Source organism: Macrobrachium nipponense, chromosome 3 (assembly GCF_015104395.2).
Source record: "Macrobrachium nipponense isolate FS-2020 chromosome 3, ASM1510439v2, whole genome shotgun sequence".
NCBI classification, from domain to species: domain Eukaryota; kingdom Metazoa; phylum Arthropoda; class Malacostraca; order Decapoda; family Palaemonidae; genus Macrobrachium; species Macrobrachium nipponense.
Window position 1 is genome coordinate 45,517,624 of NC_087202.1, and position 17,637 is coordinate 45,535,260.

The 17,637-nt window shown below is 42.6% G+C and overlaps 1 protein-coding gene across 4 annotated transcripts in view; it reads right to left on the reverse strand.

Moving 5' to 3' along the window:
• The window catches only part of LOC135221728 (myosin-11-like), a 247,313-nt gene that overhangs the window by 189,076 nt on the left and 40,600 nt on the right, over positions 1-17,637 (reverse strand). For all 4 annotated transcript variants that reach the window (XM_064259518.1, XM_064259519.1, XM_064259517.1 and 1 more), the window contains one exon: positions 3,227-5,671. In XM_064259518.1, coding sequence (XP_064115588.1) covers positions 3,227-5,671 — 2,445 coding nt within the window. The remainder of the gene's footprint in view (positions 1-3,226; positions 5,672-17,637) is intronic.

The following is a 17,637-nucleotide window of genomic DNA, read 5'->3' on the forward strand; positions in this document are numbered from 1 at the left end:
AGGGGCGGTTGACAGACCGAAGCAGAGGGCTCTAAACTGGAAGACTCTCTTCTTGAAGACGAAACTTAGGAACTTCCTGGAGTTCTGATGGATGGGGACATGGAAGTATGCATCCTTCATGTCGAGACATACCATCCAGTCGCTGGTTGGATGGCTGACATTACCGATCGACTGGTTTCCATTCGAAATTTCGTCTTCCGGACGAAGAGGTTTAGAGCGCTTACGTCCAACACTGGTCTCCATCCCCCTGATGCCTTGGGGACTACGAAGAGCCTGTTGTAAAACCCTGAGGAGTTTGTGTCTCTTACCTCCTCTATGGCCTCTTTGTTGATGAGCTCTTCTACTTCTTTGGCTGAAGCCAAAGCTCTTGTTGATCCTGTCGAGTATGCTGTCAAACAGACAGGTGTATTGGACAGTGGTGGATCCTGTGTAAAAGGGATCACATATCCCTCTCGAAGCACCTGAATTACCCACTGTTCTGCTCCTCTTCGACTCCATTCCTCCCAGTAGTCGTGGAGTCTTGCCCCCACGGGTGTGTGAAGGACCTTCCGATCATTTCTCTGTCTTAAAGGAAGGTTTCTTGGTAGACTTGGAGGTGGTTCGTAGATTACTTCTTGGTCTCTGCTGCCACCTCGACTTACCTCCTTGAAAGGGATGCTTTTGTAGAGGAGAGGCTTTGGCTCCTGTTGCTGGAGGTTCCTTAGGTCTTCTTGCTAACTGAAAAAGATCATTGGTGGACTTTTTCTTGAGGTCCGACAGCACATGCTTGATGGTTTCTTCTGGAAACAGGTGAGATTTACTCAGGGGGGAGAACAACAAAGCCGATTTTTGGTTCGTGGTTACTCCTTGAGAGGTGAAGGAGCACCACCGTTCTCTCTTCTTTAGTACTCCTATAGTGAATAGGGCGGCCAATTCCCCTGAACCATCTCTCACTGCCCTGTCCGCACAGGACAACACATTGAGCCAGTCAGCAGAAAAATCCTCATCAAGAGACTTCAATTTTCCTGGCTAACGCTGCAATAGTCCAATCCAGAAAACTGGTTAGCCGCAATAGTCCAATCCAGAAAACTGAAGACTTCGATCAACTTGTATAAGTTCTTCACCAGGTGATCTAACTCGGGGTGAAGAGAACAACACTTTCGCAGCCGAGAACGCTGCTCTTCTGTGAGAGTCCACAAGACCGGAGAAGTCTCCTTGGGAGGAGGCAGAAACTCCCAAAGAAGGAACTTCTCCTGTCGCATAAAACCTGTAGGATTTATTCTGCAGCTTCGACGGAGGGAAGGCGAACGAAGCCTAGCCTGACTCCCTCTTCTTAGCAAGCCACTCTTCTATTTCCTTCAGTGCTTTCTTCGAGGACTGAGAAAGAACTGGTTTTGGTAACCCCGAAGGCGCTGATCTCCTATCCTTTACAAACATTGACGGAGGTGAAGAAGGCAAAGCTGGTTAAAAAAAAGTCCGGATAAGTCTGTAAAAGAAACCTTTACAGACTAGAATAAGCAGAAGAGGGCTTCGAATCCTGGTCTTGAGTTTCCTCTTCTGACTGGCTCGTTGTCTTCTTCAAAAAGACCATCAATTCTTGAAGTTGATGTTTAAAGGGACCCAAAGCAGAATCCTCTAGCAAGGGTTTGGCCTTCGAATCATCCTTAGGCGAAGATGAAGTCGTGGCTGTCGTACGGCTCTTCTTCGAAAACGAACGACTGGGAGTCGAAACAACACGAGACGTATGAGGCGAACGAGTCGAAGCAGTTCGAGGCGAATGAGGCGAACGAGTCGAAACAGCTCGAGACGAATGAGGCGAACGAGTCGAAACTCCTATCGATACACAACGAGGCGAGTTAGTCTCGCAAGCGTGCGAGCGCTGTAACACACGTGATCATCTGACTCTGTCCGAAGTTACGCTATCCGAAGAGGACTGACGATCTTCTCGGAAAAACTAGTCCGGCACGAAACTGCAGGAAGGTTGTGGACTCCAGTGCTCCTTGGATTTCTTAATAGGCGGCGACATCCCTCTCATACGCTGGGCATGTCTCTTCAAAGGACGCGACACTAAATCACTCCACACTTTTCACCTCGACACAGACAACAGCACTTCCGAGTCAGACGACAACTGCTCGTCACTGATATCTACGCCTTTCCAGCGGCGTTTCCTGGGCACTCGTGAGTCGACTACGTCGACGAAGTCGGCGACTGACCGTGATCAAACTCCCCCAGTCTCCCTTCGACCTCCAGTATGTCTTCTCCCGGGAGCTGGGGAGCGGGACAGGGACCTTCGTCTAGGAGAACAGGGGGGAACGGACAGCCACCTCCTCGGACACGACACTGACACTTGGCCTAACACTGGCCTTTTCACTTGACTTCTCTACGAACGCACGAAACGACATACCCAAATCCATAACGGATTTTGCCAAGAACTCAAATTTCTTGTCCATCTTGGACTCTAACAAGGAAATGGCTTTGGGATCGGAAACATGGGATACCTGGTCTGGAGTAATTGGTACTGAAGTTGGAGGACTAACAATAGGTGAAATATTCGATAAAAGTGGAGAAGATAGTGACGGTTTGTTTGCCTCTAAAGGCACGGGAGTTGTCTCTACTCTAGTTTTACTACCCACTCTAAGAGCTGCTTTCCTTTTCCTATCTTTGTCCATCTTATCCAAATGAGATTGAAAAGTCTTCCAACTTTGTTCATCTAAACTACGGCACTCACCACAAGTTAATTCCTTGCTACAGCACTGACCCCTACATTTAACACATTTGGAGTGTGGATCGTAACATAGTTTAGCTAATCTAGTTTTGCAGCCACTGCTGCAAAACCTAACTGAAGAAGAACTAGCATCAGACATCTTCATAATAACTTGTTAATAACTAGGCAGCTAACTGATGAAGCAAAAAAGCCAACCAAGAAATTGTACATCACCAAAAAGAAAAAATCCACAATGGCGACGAAAGTCGACTGCAACAACAAACCACCGGTGTTACCCCGTGGCTGGCAGAAAACAAATTGAAGTCTAAGCTCAGCAGTACCAAGTATTCCCGAAAGTGGGCGGGATCTGTATCACCTACACAAACAATGGCAGCGCTGCTACCGCCGCCAGAAATTTGAATTTTCGACTGCCAAGTAAGAAAGCGTACAGCTAGTGTAATTGTTTGGTAAGTCACTTATGTGAAAATACAGATTCATCAAAGATTTACAAATAATCTAAAAACCAAAGAAAAGATAACTTACCTTGTGATTTTCCTCCATAGATTTGATCTTGTCATTCATCTGGCAAACATCATTACCAAGATTGTCAATCTTTTTCTGGAGTTGTGCAATATCCTCCTGCAATTTTGTATTTTCTTGCTCAAGTTTTTTTGCTTCTCTTTCCCATGTATCTTTTTCTTTTAAAAGATCAGTCGCCTTCTCACTAATTGCTTGTTTCTCTTTATTGTTGTTGTCTTCCATTTTTTTCTTGTCTACATTTAAGGATGCAAATTCTCTCTCCAGGGTTATTTTTTCTTCAGAGAGAATGGTCAATTTCTTTTCTAAATCCTGCTTCTCATCCAAAAGGGATTTCTCCTTAGTTGCACTTTGACTTTTTAAAGTTTCCAACATATTTTCAAAATGTTCTTTTTCTGTCTCTACAGTCTTCTTTTCTTGAAGAACACTGTCATATTCTACACGAATTTTATTTAGTGCCAATGTTTGTTTTTCTAAGGAGATTTTTAAGTTATCTTTTGCTGCCGATATTTCCTTGAACGTTTCATTCAGTTTCTCATTTTCTTGCCTTAAAGCAAACAATTGTTCTTGCAAGCTCTTTACTACCTCTGCTTTCTCACTGTCTCCAGATGCTATCTGGTTTTCAAATTCAGCACACCTTTTATCAGAAGAGGCCAATTTTCTCTCAGTTTCATCTAATTTTTTCTCAAGAACACACTTAACATCAATTGAATCCATTAATTTTTTCTCAAATGCAAGTTTTTCTTCAGTCATAACATCCAGCTCTTTTCTTAATCTATTAACCTGAATGCATTCTTGCTTTAAATTGTCACAGAACTTTCTGTAAACTAATGCCAGCTCAAGACAAATGCTCTCAAACTGAGAACTTCTTTCTGTGGAACTGTCCAAAGCCACTGTCACACTATTTGAGAAATTAATCAAACTTCTACTTAATTTTTCAAAACATTCAGCATGTACATCCCAAGTACATTCACTATACACAGACAATTTGCCATTAAAATGTCTCTGGAATTTATCAAGTGATTCCAAAACACTGTCAAACCTTTCTTCATATCCAGATTCCAGATGTTTGGATGCAACTGAATTCAGCAGTTCTAGAATACCTTTCATGACCTGGCCTACATCAGATTCAGTAGAGAGAAGTGACTGGCCTAAGGGATATAATTTCCTACATACCACCATTAGAGAATTCCCTGATGACTCTATATCAGTCAGAGTGGATTCACTATTCTTGACATCATTTTCAAGCTGCTTTATGCTTTCTGAGAGTTTATCATTCAGTGACTTCAAATCTTTTATCTCTGAAGTTAACATCTCTACAGTTTCCTTCTCTTTTTCATCTTCTCTCAGTTTTACATTTGCTTCATTCTCATACTTGGATATGACATCCTTCAGACATTCTTCTTGCTTCTCAACATTTTTCAGCTGTTCTCTTAGCAGCCTCACATCACTTTCTAGGTTTTCACTTCGTTTCAGAAGTTCTGACTTCTCTTCAGAAATACAATGCAATTCATCCTGCAATGTCTCCAGTTCTTTAATTTTTTCTGAAAATGACTTTCTGTCAATCAAGTCTACTCTGTCCTTCTCCATTTTCTTTAATTTCTCATTTATTTCATACACTTCTTTACATTTTTCCTTTAACTTTTCATCAAGAATAGCATTCTGCTCACTCTTTTCAGTCAACTGCCTTTGCAAAATATCTATGTGTTCTTCAAGTTTTGTATTCTCAACTTTGAGTTGTTTCGATGTCTCATCAGACAGCATTTTCCCTTCAAGAAGCTCTTGTTCCTTTGTATCTTTTAATGTACTTTCTTTGATAGTTTTTAGCAATTCTGCTTTCATTTCATCAATTTGTAAAGAATGCTTTTGGTGAATATCCTCATTCTCTAACTTCAGACGCTCAACCTCTCCCTGTAAGCACTTGCTACTTTCTGTCATATTTTGAAGTTCATCTTTCAAAAGACTTAACTCATGATTAGTAGTTTCATAGCTCTGTGAAGAAACTTCCAGATTTTCCTTGAGACAGTTATTTTCCTTCTGAAGTTTGTGAACTTTTTCTTGAACTTCTTTTAAGCTTGTTTCAGAAATACTTATTTGGGATTTATGTTTACAAAGCTCATCTTCTAATTCTTTTATCTTTATCTGATCTACTTCTTTGTGCTTCTCCCCCTCCCTCTCTTTTTGTAATAAGGCAACCTGGTTTTCTAAGACTTTAAGCTTTTCTTCAAGTTTCTTCTTCTCACTTTTGGAGGATTCTAGAATAATAGCATCTGCCTTTTTCTCTTCTTTCAGTAATTTCACCTCACCCTCCAATTTAATACTTTTGGCAGCAAGTTTCTGATACTTTTGTAATTCCTCCTCAATTGTAGTTTTCTCTTCAAGTAACTTCTTGCACTTAGTTTTCAAAATGTCAACCTGACCATTTTGAGCTTCAAGGTTTTCCACCGTTTCCTGGAAAAGAATAGTTACAAATAAAGTTTTTATTTTCAAATGCATAAAAAATAATGAAGCAAGATTACATCATTTTTCCAAGACAAATGCTAAAATTGATTGACACATTAGGAATGAATATCAAACATTCTTAATTGATTATCCTCAAAGAACAATTGATCTTCCTCAAGGAATATAAGTATTCCTTCAACCACTAGCTTACAATAATTATTCCAAACCTAAGTCTAACGTCTAATCTGTGAATAACAATAATACGTTCTTCCTGCCCAATTAAAGCTGCAACAACATTTATTGTAAGAATGACAAGGTATCACAGTCAAGAATGACAAAGTATCACAGTCAAGAATGACAAGGTATCACAGTCAAGTTTAATACTACACAGGATACATTTTTGTAGCTTGTGAGGCTTAACAATAAGAGTAAATATGTAGTATACATTTTATATTTTCATATTTAATGTGACATGAAGTTAGTTTCGATTTGATAATGATGATGTAAAAGAATGTTGTACTGTATATTGTACTGTAATTTACAATGCTAGAGCTTTCAAAATGTAATTACTACCAACAAAATGAAGTTTTGGTAAGTATATAAGTAAAACTTTTTTTTATCATAAAGATGTCATTTTTACATATCATAAAAATGTCATTTTTACATCAGTAACTTACCTAGTAATTATATGGCTGATTCCACATTGACAGGAGGTGGGATACATGGACCATTCTACTCCAAATCATTATAACAAAATGAATTTGTGAATAGGAAAAAAAAGGCTTGCATTGTACCAATGCTTGTTGTTTCCTAACCTTGTAAGGGAGCTGCTGCAGCAGGAAGATACTACTGCCTCTGGTTGGCGCTCATCTTACTACATTGTAAGAGGTGAGGCGGTTTGGCTCTAGGTCACCTGGTGCCTCAGTGAGAACTTTGAAGCAAAGATTAGTTTTGAACACTTACAAAGACTAAAATACTAATGCCCCTGCTCAGGGCACAGTATCAACAAGAAACCAGAAAACAACAATATTACCTACTTACACCATAAAAAGCATGATTATAACAATCAACCATAAAATGAAAACTGGTGGGTATCCTATTAACAATTACCACCAAACTTTCAATACCTCTAAACCTTGATTCAAGGCAAACCATAGCTTATAGCTCACTTACTCTTTTAGCAGTGGCTAATGCTATTAGAAAAAAAGGTCTTCATCACATTTCTGAAGGAGGCCTCCTCGATTGGTTCAAAGGGAGGACCCGAGAGCCATTTTAGTACAACATCTAGATTCCAGGCCACTGTTTCTGTCCTTCGATCACTTGTGTCAAATGACTTAACCAATCTGAAATGTCACGATTTGTAGATAAATCTATTCCTCTGTGTTTAAATACATACTTGAGCATGGTTCTGTAGCCCTTTATAGCTGATGAAGACAACCCTTTGGACTTCCAAGTGCCAGAAGAAGGTGTGCAATCTCTGCTATAGTTGTCTTAGAAAAAGATTCTTTTCTGCTTGAACCATGTGCGGAAGATTGCCCAATTATTCTGGTAGACAACTGCAGAGGATGCCCGTCTGCACTCTGAAATTACTCTTGCAGATGCTCTTAAAAACCCTTTTTCTCTGAGTAATCTCTTGACCATTTGAATCCTGTCAGAGCAAGTGAGGAGAAGTTTTGATCATAACTCCTAAAGTGCAGTTGTCTGAGCAGATTCATCTTCTGAGGAAGTAATCTTGGGAGGTCAATTAGGTGTCACTGATGCATTTTTGTGTTCAAAATTTGTTCAGGACCTCCCTTATGATCCCAAAGAAAGGGAAGGCATATAGGAACTTGTCTGACCAATCTTGTAGCATTGCATTAGTCGCATATGCTACAGGATTTGGTACCAGAGAGAAGAATGTGGGAAGGCGATAATTCCTGTGTTGCAAAAAGGTCGTTCAACGATTTCCCCCACAACTTCCATAGGGACTCACAGACTATCGAATCCAGTGTCCATTCCTTAGGGATCACCTGACTGTGCCTACTCAGCTGACCTTCTAGGATGTTAAGTTTTCCTTGTATAAATCTTGTTACTATTATCGTCATTCGATTCTGTTTGGCTCAAAGAAGAAAGTCTCTTGCTACTTCATATAGTGAAAAGGAGTGCGTTCCCCTTGTTTGCTGATGTACGACAGTGCCGTGGTGTTGTCTGAGTGCACTGCTACTACTTTGTCATACACTGCTAATGCTAACATCTTGAATCCTAAATAAACTTCTCTCAGCTCCACATCTATATGCAACTCTTTTTTTTTTTTTTTCTGACCAAATTCCCATAATGCTTCCTTGCTCTCCAGGAGAGCGCCCCAGCCTAAGTTCAATGCACTGGCACAGAAGCTCAGGTCAGGGTTATGAGAATGTAGAGACTTGCCTTCCTGTAATCTTTCTGACTTCCACCAAAGCAGATGTATCTTGATATCCTGTTACTGAGACCACAAATGAATCAGGCTAACTCTTCCTGTCCCAGCTGGCCCTGAGATAAAACTGTAAAACTCTCATATGGAGTATCCCTAGCAACACAAAATGCTCTATCAATGCCAACATCCTGAGCAGGCTCATCTAATTGTTGGCCGAGCAATCTTGAAGAGCCAGAAATTCGTCTATTGTACAAAGGCAAGACTCCACCCTTTTGGGGGATGGAAAAACCAGAAAAAGACAAGAATTCAGTGTTATCCCCAGATATACTACTATCTCTTGAGATGGAACTAGCTGAGACTTCTGAGGGTTTATTAACCAACAAAGTCTTCATCAGTAGAAGTGTTCTTAAATCCTTCATGCACTGTTCTTTTATCTGGGGTTGAAGAGGACAGTCATATAAGTAGAGTACTTTTCTTATTACTTTTAGATGAAGCCATCCTGCTACAAGAACCAGAACCCCGGTAAAAACTTGAGAAGCTGTCGAAAGACCAAAACAGTGCTCAAAATTGGTAGATTTGATCTTGAAAGAGGAATCTTGGGTATTTCCTTGACTTTTGATGTACTGGGATGTGGAAATACCCATCTTTTATGTCTACAGATACAGTGAAACCCCTGTATTTGCGAACTAATGTATTTGCGGTTTCTCTCTGGAACAGAGGGATGCTGATAAGCAAAACCCACCATTAACCAAAACTCAGCAATTTATGGGTACCAGTTTTGGTTAATGGTGCCGATAACCTGTTAATGGCGTAGCTGTTAAGTAAGTTATGGTGCCATAACTCTATCAGCACCTTAACTGAAACTTGGTCTGTTATGGCGCTATAAATCACTGATCAAGCCATAAAACTGGATTGCCATCAACCGAGTCCGCCGATAACTGGAGACTGCCTGTACTCCCATTATTCGTGGAAAATTCACCTACTCGCTGTATTTTGCTATGAGAAATATCCACAAAGAGAGAGAAATAATCAGTTGGCAACAATTTGGACCCGAAGTCAATTTCAGTCAAGTAATGTGACATTTCTGACAGGCCTGCCATCCCTCCTGCTTCACAATTTAAAAGGCAAAAGACAGGGAAAATTTTCTTTAATTTTTTAAAAATAACTTATTATAGAAATGCATAAATATTGTAATAACAGTGTATTATTATTATTTAGTCTTACTAAATTTGAAAATTAGTACTTTTTATGTATTAGGCAAAATAATTTATCATACAAAACAGAGAGAGAGAGAGAGAGAGAGAGAGAGAGAGAGAGAGAGAGAGAGAGAGAGAGAGAGAGAGAGAGAGAGAATTATTATTTTTATTATTTAATATCATTTAATCTTATTACACTTAATACAGTATTTCATAATCAATATTATTTGAAGACTAGGAAATCATTTTTGTACCATAAAAATGTATCTAGTCATGAAAATAATATCAAAATACACTAATTAGTGAGTATTTATCAAAGGATAAATATGTGTTAAAACCAACTGGTTAAAGAGAAACTTTCCCTGAGAGAGAGAGAGAGAGAGAGAGAGAGAGAGAGAGAGAGAGAGAGAGAGAGAGAGAAGAGAGAGAGAGAGAGAGAGAGAGAAATTATTATTTTTATTATTTAATATCATTTAATCTTATTAACCCTCTTATGGTGATTGGACGTATTATACGTCAAGATAAATTGTCTGTTGGGTGCCGATTGGACGTATCGTACGTCGACATAGAAATTTTTTAAAAAAAAATTTGTGGAAAAATACTTATTGGCCTACCAGGCAAAAACTTTTGAATCACGCGCCTTGGGGGATGCTGGGAGTTCACGGATCAAGGCGTTGTTTTGTTTACAATCGTTACACAGGCGCGCAAGCGCGAATTTCTTTCTTATCGCACTAAAAAGTATCAGTGACACATCTCAGAAATTATTTTGTCACTTTGACATAATTTTTGCACCATTTTAAATTAGCCGTTACATGGAGTATTATATATGAAAATGTGCACAATTTTATGTAGAATACAACAATAAAATACTCATGATTGTAGCTTTTATCAGTTTTTAAATATTTTCATATAAATAACGATGTGCCAAAACTTCAACCTTCGGTCAACTTTGACTCTACCGAAATGGTCGAAAAATGAAAATGTGAAGATACAATAAAGTTTTACACATACTTACCTGGCAGATATATACTTAGCTAATGTCTCTGACGTCAGACAGAATTCAAAACTCGCGGCACACGCTACAGGTAGGTCAGGTGATCACCCCCTACTGCCGCTGGGTGGCGGTAATAGGAATCATTCCCGTTTTCTGACAGATTTTCTCTTCCCCCTATCTCCTGAGGGGAGGCTGGGTGGGCCATTAAACGTATATATCTGCCAGGTAAGTATGTGTAAAACTTTATTGTATCTTAACAATTTCATTTTTACACATGCAACTTACCCGGCAGATATATACTTAGCTGATTGGCACCCTTGGAGGAGGGTAAGAGATAGTTACTCAATATAAATAGCAATTCAAAAAACAGGGAAAACAACGTTTGTTGTAGGTACTATAAATAAACTTAAATACCTTGATTCCTACCTTATTGGGCAGAAGACTTCATGAATACTGTCTATGAGTCTGCTTGCCTCAAGAGTTCCAGTGAGGATGAGACCTGTCACTGAGAACTCTTCTGGATCTTGTCAATGGGGGCTAGCCCGCTTACTCGACAGAGCCTTATTTCGGATCGTACCAATGGGGCCTATCCCACTTACATGGTAGAGCCTTCACCGTTGTCATATCAACGGGGACTAACCCTCTTACAAGACAGAGCCTAGGTCCAAACCATTACAAGGAGCATGAAACAACCAATCTCGACCACCTGACCACACTACTTTGTTATAAACTACGATTTGAAAGTGGTACTTTTCCCTGACCACTTTCAATCGACCATAAAAAACACCACCACAAGATTAAAATTCCTAATCTATCTAAACTAAGTAAGATTGGTTTCAGCCCCCTGTCCCAGCACCGAATCCGCAGATACGTAAGGTCCGAGAGAGAAGCACTTATCATAAGTCACACGTACATCTCTCAAATAATTAGATGCAAACATAGAATTGCATCTCCAATATGTGGATCCAATTAAGTCCTGCAAAGACATATTCTTGTGAAAAGCTAAGGAGGTGGCCACGGCTCTGACCTCATGTGCTTTAACTCTCATCTGTCCGAGATGTTCCTCTTCACAGGAAGTATGTGCTTCTGTAATAATATCTCTGATAAAGAATGCCTGTGCATTCTTCGACATCGTTCTTCTCGGATCCCTTACTGAGCACCAAAGGCTCTCCGAGTGTCCTCCCATTTGCTTTTTCCTCTCTAGATAGAACTTGAGGCTCCTTACCGGACACAAGGTTCTCTCTATCTCTCTCCCTACTAGGGAAGTCAATCCTCTAACTTCAAACATCCTTGGCAAAGGCTTAGAAGGATTCTCATTTTTGGCTAAAAATAGGGGGTTAAATGAACACACTGCAGAATCCTTCCTGAAGCCCACTGTGCCTTCTAAAGCCTGGAGTTCCCTTATTCTTTTAGCTGATGCTAATGCAAAGAGGAAAATAGATTTCCTAGTCAAATCCCTAAACGATGAGTTATTGGGAGGTTCAAATTTATCTGACATAAGAAATCTTAACACCACATCCAGGTTCCAGCTGGGTGGTCTAGCTGTTTTGGACTTCGAAGTTTCGAATGATTTAATCAAATCATGTAGGTCCTTGTCCTCCGTGATGTTTAGTCCTGTATGTCTAAACACCAAGGAAAGCATACTTTTATACCCTTTTACGGTCGAGACTGCAAGATTACATTTCCGTCTCAAATACAACAAGAAATCTATTTCCGTCACAGAGGTACTGGAAGAGGATACATTCTGATTCCTGGCCCACCTTCGGAATACTTCCCACTTCGACTGGTACACGCGTATAGTTGAAGGTCTTCTGGCTCTTGCAATTGCCTTTGCAGCCGCGCGTGAAAACCCCTTCGCTCTGACGAGTCCTACGACAGTCTGAAGGCAGTCAGACTGAGCGCGGGGAGGTCTTTGTGGTATCTGTCGAAGTGGGGCTGTCTGAGAAGATCGTTCCGTAAAGGCAGGTACCTTGGAAAATCTATTATCCATTCCAGTACCTCTGTGAACCACTCTTGAGCTGGCCAGAATGGGGCGATTAGGGTCAGCTTCGCTCCTTTCGTCAAAACAAACTTTCTTATGACGTCTCCTATGATCTTGAAAGGAGGAAAAGCGTATCCGTCTATTCCTTCCCAATTTAGGAGGAGACTGTCTATTGCTACTGCCCTTGGATCCGAAATCGGAGAGCAGTAGTTCTCCAGCCTGGCATTCCAATGTGTTGCAAACAGGTCTATGTTTGACCTTCCCCAGAGGCTCCAAATCTGGTTGCAGACCTCTGAGTGCAGAGTCCACTCCGTGGAAATGACTTGGTCTTTCCTGCTCAGCAAGTCTGCTCTTACGTTTTTCTCGCCTTGAATAAACCTCGTTAAGAGCGTGATGTTCCGCTCCTTTGACCATAGAAGAAGCTCCTTCGCCTTCTTGTACAGTGAGAAGGAGTGAGTCCCCCCCTGTTTTCTTATGTAGGCTAGAGCTGTCGTGTTGTCTGAGTTTACTTGCAACACTGAGTTTGAGACTTGGGATTCCCACTGCCTGAGAGCTAGATGCACTGCCACTAACTCTTTCTCGTTGATGTGCCAGGACACCTGTTCCCCACTCCAGGTGCCTGACACTTCTCTCGGGCCCAACGTCGCCCCCCATCCCATTTCCGAAGCGTCTGTAAACAACACTAGGGAGGGGTTCGGTAACTGCAGCGATAGTCCCTCGTTTAGTCTGCCTGGTTCTAACCACCAGCTGAGGTTTTCCTTTATTTCTTTGGAGAGAGGAAAAGAGTCCCACAGATCCTGATTCCTCTGGTCCCAATTCTCCTTCAAGAATTGAAGGGGTCTTATGTGAAGCCTCCCTAGAGAAACGAACTGTTCCAACGAGGAGAGGGTCCCCAGAAGACTCATCCATTCCCTCGCGGAACATTGTTCTTTCTCTAGGAAGGTCTTCACTTTTAGAATACATCGCTCCCGTCTTTCTATGGACGGAAACACTTGAAAACCCCGAGAATCCATCAGAATCCCCATATAGACAATGCTTTGCTGGGGATCCATCTGGGATTTCCCGAGGTTCACTAACAGTCCCAGGGACTGAGTCAGATGCAACGTCGATCTTAGGTCCTCCAGACACTGATTCCTGGATTGAGAGCGAATCAGCCAATCGTCGAGATACAGAGAGATTCTTATTCCTTTCAAATGTAGCCAATGGGCTACATTTTTCATCAATCCCGTGAAAACTTGGGGAGCTGTGGCAAGACCGAAACAAAGGGCGCGAAACTGAAATACTTGGCCCTGTACCATAAATCTTAGGTACTTTCTGGACGAGGGATGAATGGGTACATGAAAGTAGGCATCTTGTAGATCCAATGACACCATCCAATCCCCTTGTCTTAGCGCTGAGAGAACTGATGAAGTCGTATCCATTGTGAACATTGTTTTGATCACAAAGTGATTCAGGGCGCTTACGTCCAGCACTGGTCTCCACTCCCCCGAGGCTTTTGGTACCAGGAAGAGGCGATTGTAAAAGCCTGGAGATTGAAGGTCTAATACCTTTTCTATCGCCTTCTTTTCTAACATCTGTTGCACCAGATGTATGAGGGCTTGGTTCTTTAAAGGATCTCTGTATTTTGCCGCCAACTCCCTTGGTGTGGTGGTTAAGGGAGGTTTTTCCCTGAAGGGGATCAGATATCCTCTCTCGAAGATAGAGAGGGACCAGTTGTCCGCCCCTCTCTGAGCCCAGACCTTTGCAAACCTCAAAAGTCTGGCTCCTACTGGAGTCTGGAGGACTCCTCTCTCACTGCGGCTTTGAGAATGGTCTTCGAGAAGATCGTCCTCTCTTAAACGGTCTTCTACTCTTAAGGGCGGGTCTCGAGGTTGCTCTTCCTCGAAAGGGCTGTTGGAAGGACACCTTATTTGTACCTCCCTCTCTTTTAGCCATCGGCACAGCAGGTTTAAGCCTCTTGGCGGATTGGGCAAGAAGATATTGCGTAGCCTTCTCCGAAAGCGATCTTGAAATGTCCTTCACTGTCTCCTGAGGAAACAGGTATCCCGAGAGTGGGGAAAAAAGTAAAGAGGCTCTCTGTAAGGGAGAAACTGACTTGGAGAGAAACAAGCTGTATACTGATCTCTTTTTGAGCACTCCTGCTCCAAAGAGAGAGGCCACTTCTGTGGATCCATCCATGACTGCCTTGTCCAGGCACGAAAGGACACTGGATAACACCTCCATCGTCACAAACTCCAGATCCTGCGCTCTTTTTGCTAGAGCTCCTAAAGCCCAATCCATGAAGTTGAAGACTTCTAATGTGCAAAATAGACTCTTGAGTAAATGGTCCATCTCGCACATTCCCCAAGACGCTTTAGCTGATAGTAGAGAGCGTCTTCTAGATGAGTCCACCAATGCTGAAAAATCCGCGTTTGCAGAAGCCGGAAGGCCTAGCCCGATGGGCTCCTTCGTGTCGTACCAGACACCCGGCTTACCAGCTAATCTAGACGGAGGGCACAAAAACACCGTCTTACCTGCCTCCTTCTTAACCAGAAGCCAGTTCTCTAGATTCTTAATAGCCTTTCTCATAGAGAGAGTAGGCCGCATCTTGACAAAAGAGGGGGACTTTGCCAACTTAGTACTTGACAGAAGAGAGCCTAGAGAAGGAGGATCAGCCAAACACATTGAGTCCCCAAACTCTTGAAGTAGCAGTGACGAAAGTCTCTTATAATCAGAGATTCCTACTTCTTTAGTTTCTTCCTCCTCCGAGACTTCCTCCAAGGTTACGTTCGGAGAGGGAGACTTCTTAAGAGAAGAAGTCCTGGAAGGCATGCGACTCTTATCCTTCAAGAGTTCGCCAGATGAAGCCGCAAGTTCAATCCCCGGGATATGCTTCCTCGGGAAAGAAGAATCCTCCGCTTCCTGCCGCTCTACAGGTTGTTGATACCTGATAGGAGAGGATCTAGAGCCTACCTTTCCAGGCTCTTGGCGCCTATCCGGTGAAACACTTGTTTCAACTCTCGAGCGCCTACTATGAGTAGGGCGCGAATCCAGAGTTAGGATCCTTTCAGGCTCTTGGCGGCTGTGAGGAGAGGCGCTTGCGCCTACTCTTCTGTGACTCCCAGGAGTAGGGCGCGAGTCTGAAAAGAGGCTCCTTTCAGGCTCTTGAAGCCTACGAGGCGAGGCGTTAGAGCCTACTCCTGAGCCTCTTCCAGGAGTAGGGCGCGAATCCCTGGCAAGGCTCTTCTTAGGCTCTTGTTGCCTTTGCGGAGAGGCGCTTGTGCCTACTCTTGCTCGTCTTACAGGAGTAGGAAGCGAATCCGAGATTAGGCTCCTTTCAGGCTCTTGACGCCTGGTAGGAGATTGGTAAGCGTCAACTCTAGAGACTCTTCCAGGAGTAGGGCGCAAATCCATGTTTAGGCTCTTTCCAAAGTCTTGGAACCTGCTAGGAGAGGCGCTTGACTCCCTTGAGGAACGCCTATCGCGAGCTACCGGTCTCGAGGAATGTAAAGAACTTCTATTATCCAGGCGTCCTACCGAAAGTTGGCGCCTTCTAGACGAGCCATCAAAATCTTTCGAAGGAGAGCCCTTCTCACTTCTATCCCTATGGGGAGAGCGTACCCTCTCTCGTTCCTTCCTTCCACTTGAAGAAGAGGAGATCCTACTCCTAGGAGATCGTTCGACTGATACTAATCGATCACTACCTTCTCGCGTGGAGAATCTCTCCTTACTCCTACAAGGAGAGGATCTAGATCCTACTTCTTGGCGCCTTGCGCTATGACTCTTCCTAGCATCCGAGCTTCTGCGCTGGGAATACAATCTTCCCTGTCTAGACGAAGCATAAAACGAGTCGTCTACTCTCGGAGGAGAAGAGGTTCTTACTGGTGAAAAGCGTCTACTAGACTCCTCCTTCCTACTAGGAGAAGGCCTCCTAAAAGAGCTCTTTACTGGAAGAGAGGAGTCCTTCCTGCAAGAAGGCTCCTTGCGCCTACTAGTCGAAAGAGAGCCTACTAATGATGAGAGATTCGCTTGAAGGTCCAACAGGAATCTCTTAGTAGATGAACGAATCCCTTCTGGTGAAGATTCAGGAGACTTCATAACTTTCTTAGGTGCAGGAGAATACTCCGGAAAAGGTTCCGGGCTGGAGTCAAGAGTGCCTTCTCCTGACGGTTTCCAGGCTCTCTTGAGAGGGCGCGATTTGGAAGAGGAGCTCCATCCACGCTTAGGTGAGGACGAATCTGAATCGGAAAAACACTTCCTTAGGAGGCTTTTCCTATAGCTCTCCAAAGCAGCCTGGGACGAGCCTACAGGATCTGCTGAAGGGACGCCTGACCGTTGGGGATACTCTACAATCCACCCTTGCGCTTTTCGACATTCCTCTTCCTTTGGGCATGGGAGTCTGAAAGAGGTCTATGGCTAGGAGCGATGCGGAGTCGGTCAGACGCCCCCTCCACTGCACTGGGGACACTGCACACGTCACTACACACTTCACTCTTACCTTGGTCTATATCACGCAATTGCTGTTGCAAATTGCGAATTGACGCTTCCACAGCAGCTCTCTCAGAAGACGCATCTACGAGTTCGCTGCGGGGGGAAGGAGCTGAAACCAAAAAGGAAGATGGCGAAGCTACTGCAGGTTAGAGATACTATCCTGTTCCGCAGAACAGGATCTACTTGAACTTCTAGCCGAAGCTTTCCTAATTCTATCTTTCTCTAATTTTTTCACGTATGCAGTTAGATCTTTCCATTGCACTTCAGTTAAACTCTCGCATGCATCACATGTATCCTTAACTGAACATTCCCTTCCCCTACATTTTACACAAACAGTGTGAGGGTCCAAAGTAGCCTTAGGCAACATCACCTTGCATCCTTCGTTTATACATCCTCTAAACAGAGTTCCAGGTGTTAAATCAGACATATTATCAAACCAAATCCAAAAAACAGCGTATGCCAAAAACCAAAGATCAAATATTCCCAAATAATCCTCGGCGAAGCAAGCAAGAAATTCTATGCAGGAGCTACCAACAAAATTGTTGTTGTTAGCACCGGCGACAGAGAAAATCTGTCAGAAAACGGGAATGATTCCTATTACCGCCACCCAGCGGCGGTAGGGGGTGATCACCTGACCTACCTGTAGCGTGTGCCGCGAGTTTTGAATTCTGTCGGACGTCAGAGACATTAGCTAAGTATATATCTGCCGGGTAAGTTGCATGTGTAAAAACGCAATTGTAAGCTAGAACTCTTATATTCTAGTAATATTCAATCATATACCTTCATTTTGCAACAAATTAGACGTCTTTAGCACAATATTTCGATTTATGGTGAATTTATGAAAACTTTTTCCTTACGTCCGCACGGTAACTCTTCTGATAAATTTTTTTGTGCGATTGTCATAATGTTTGCACCATTTTAAATTAGCCGTTACATAAAGTT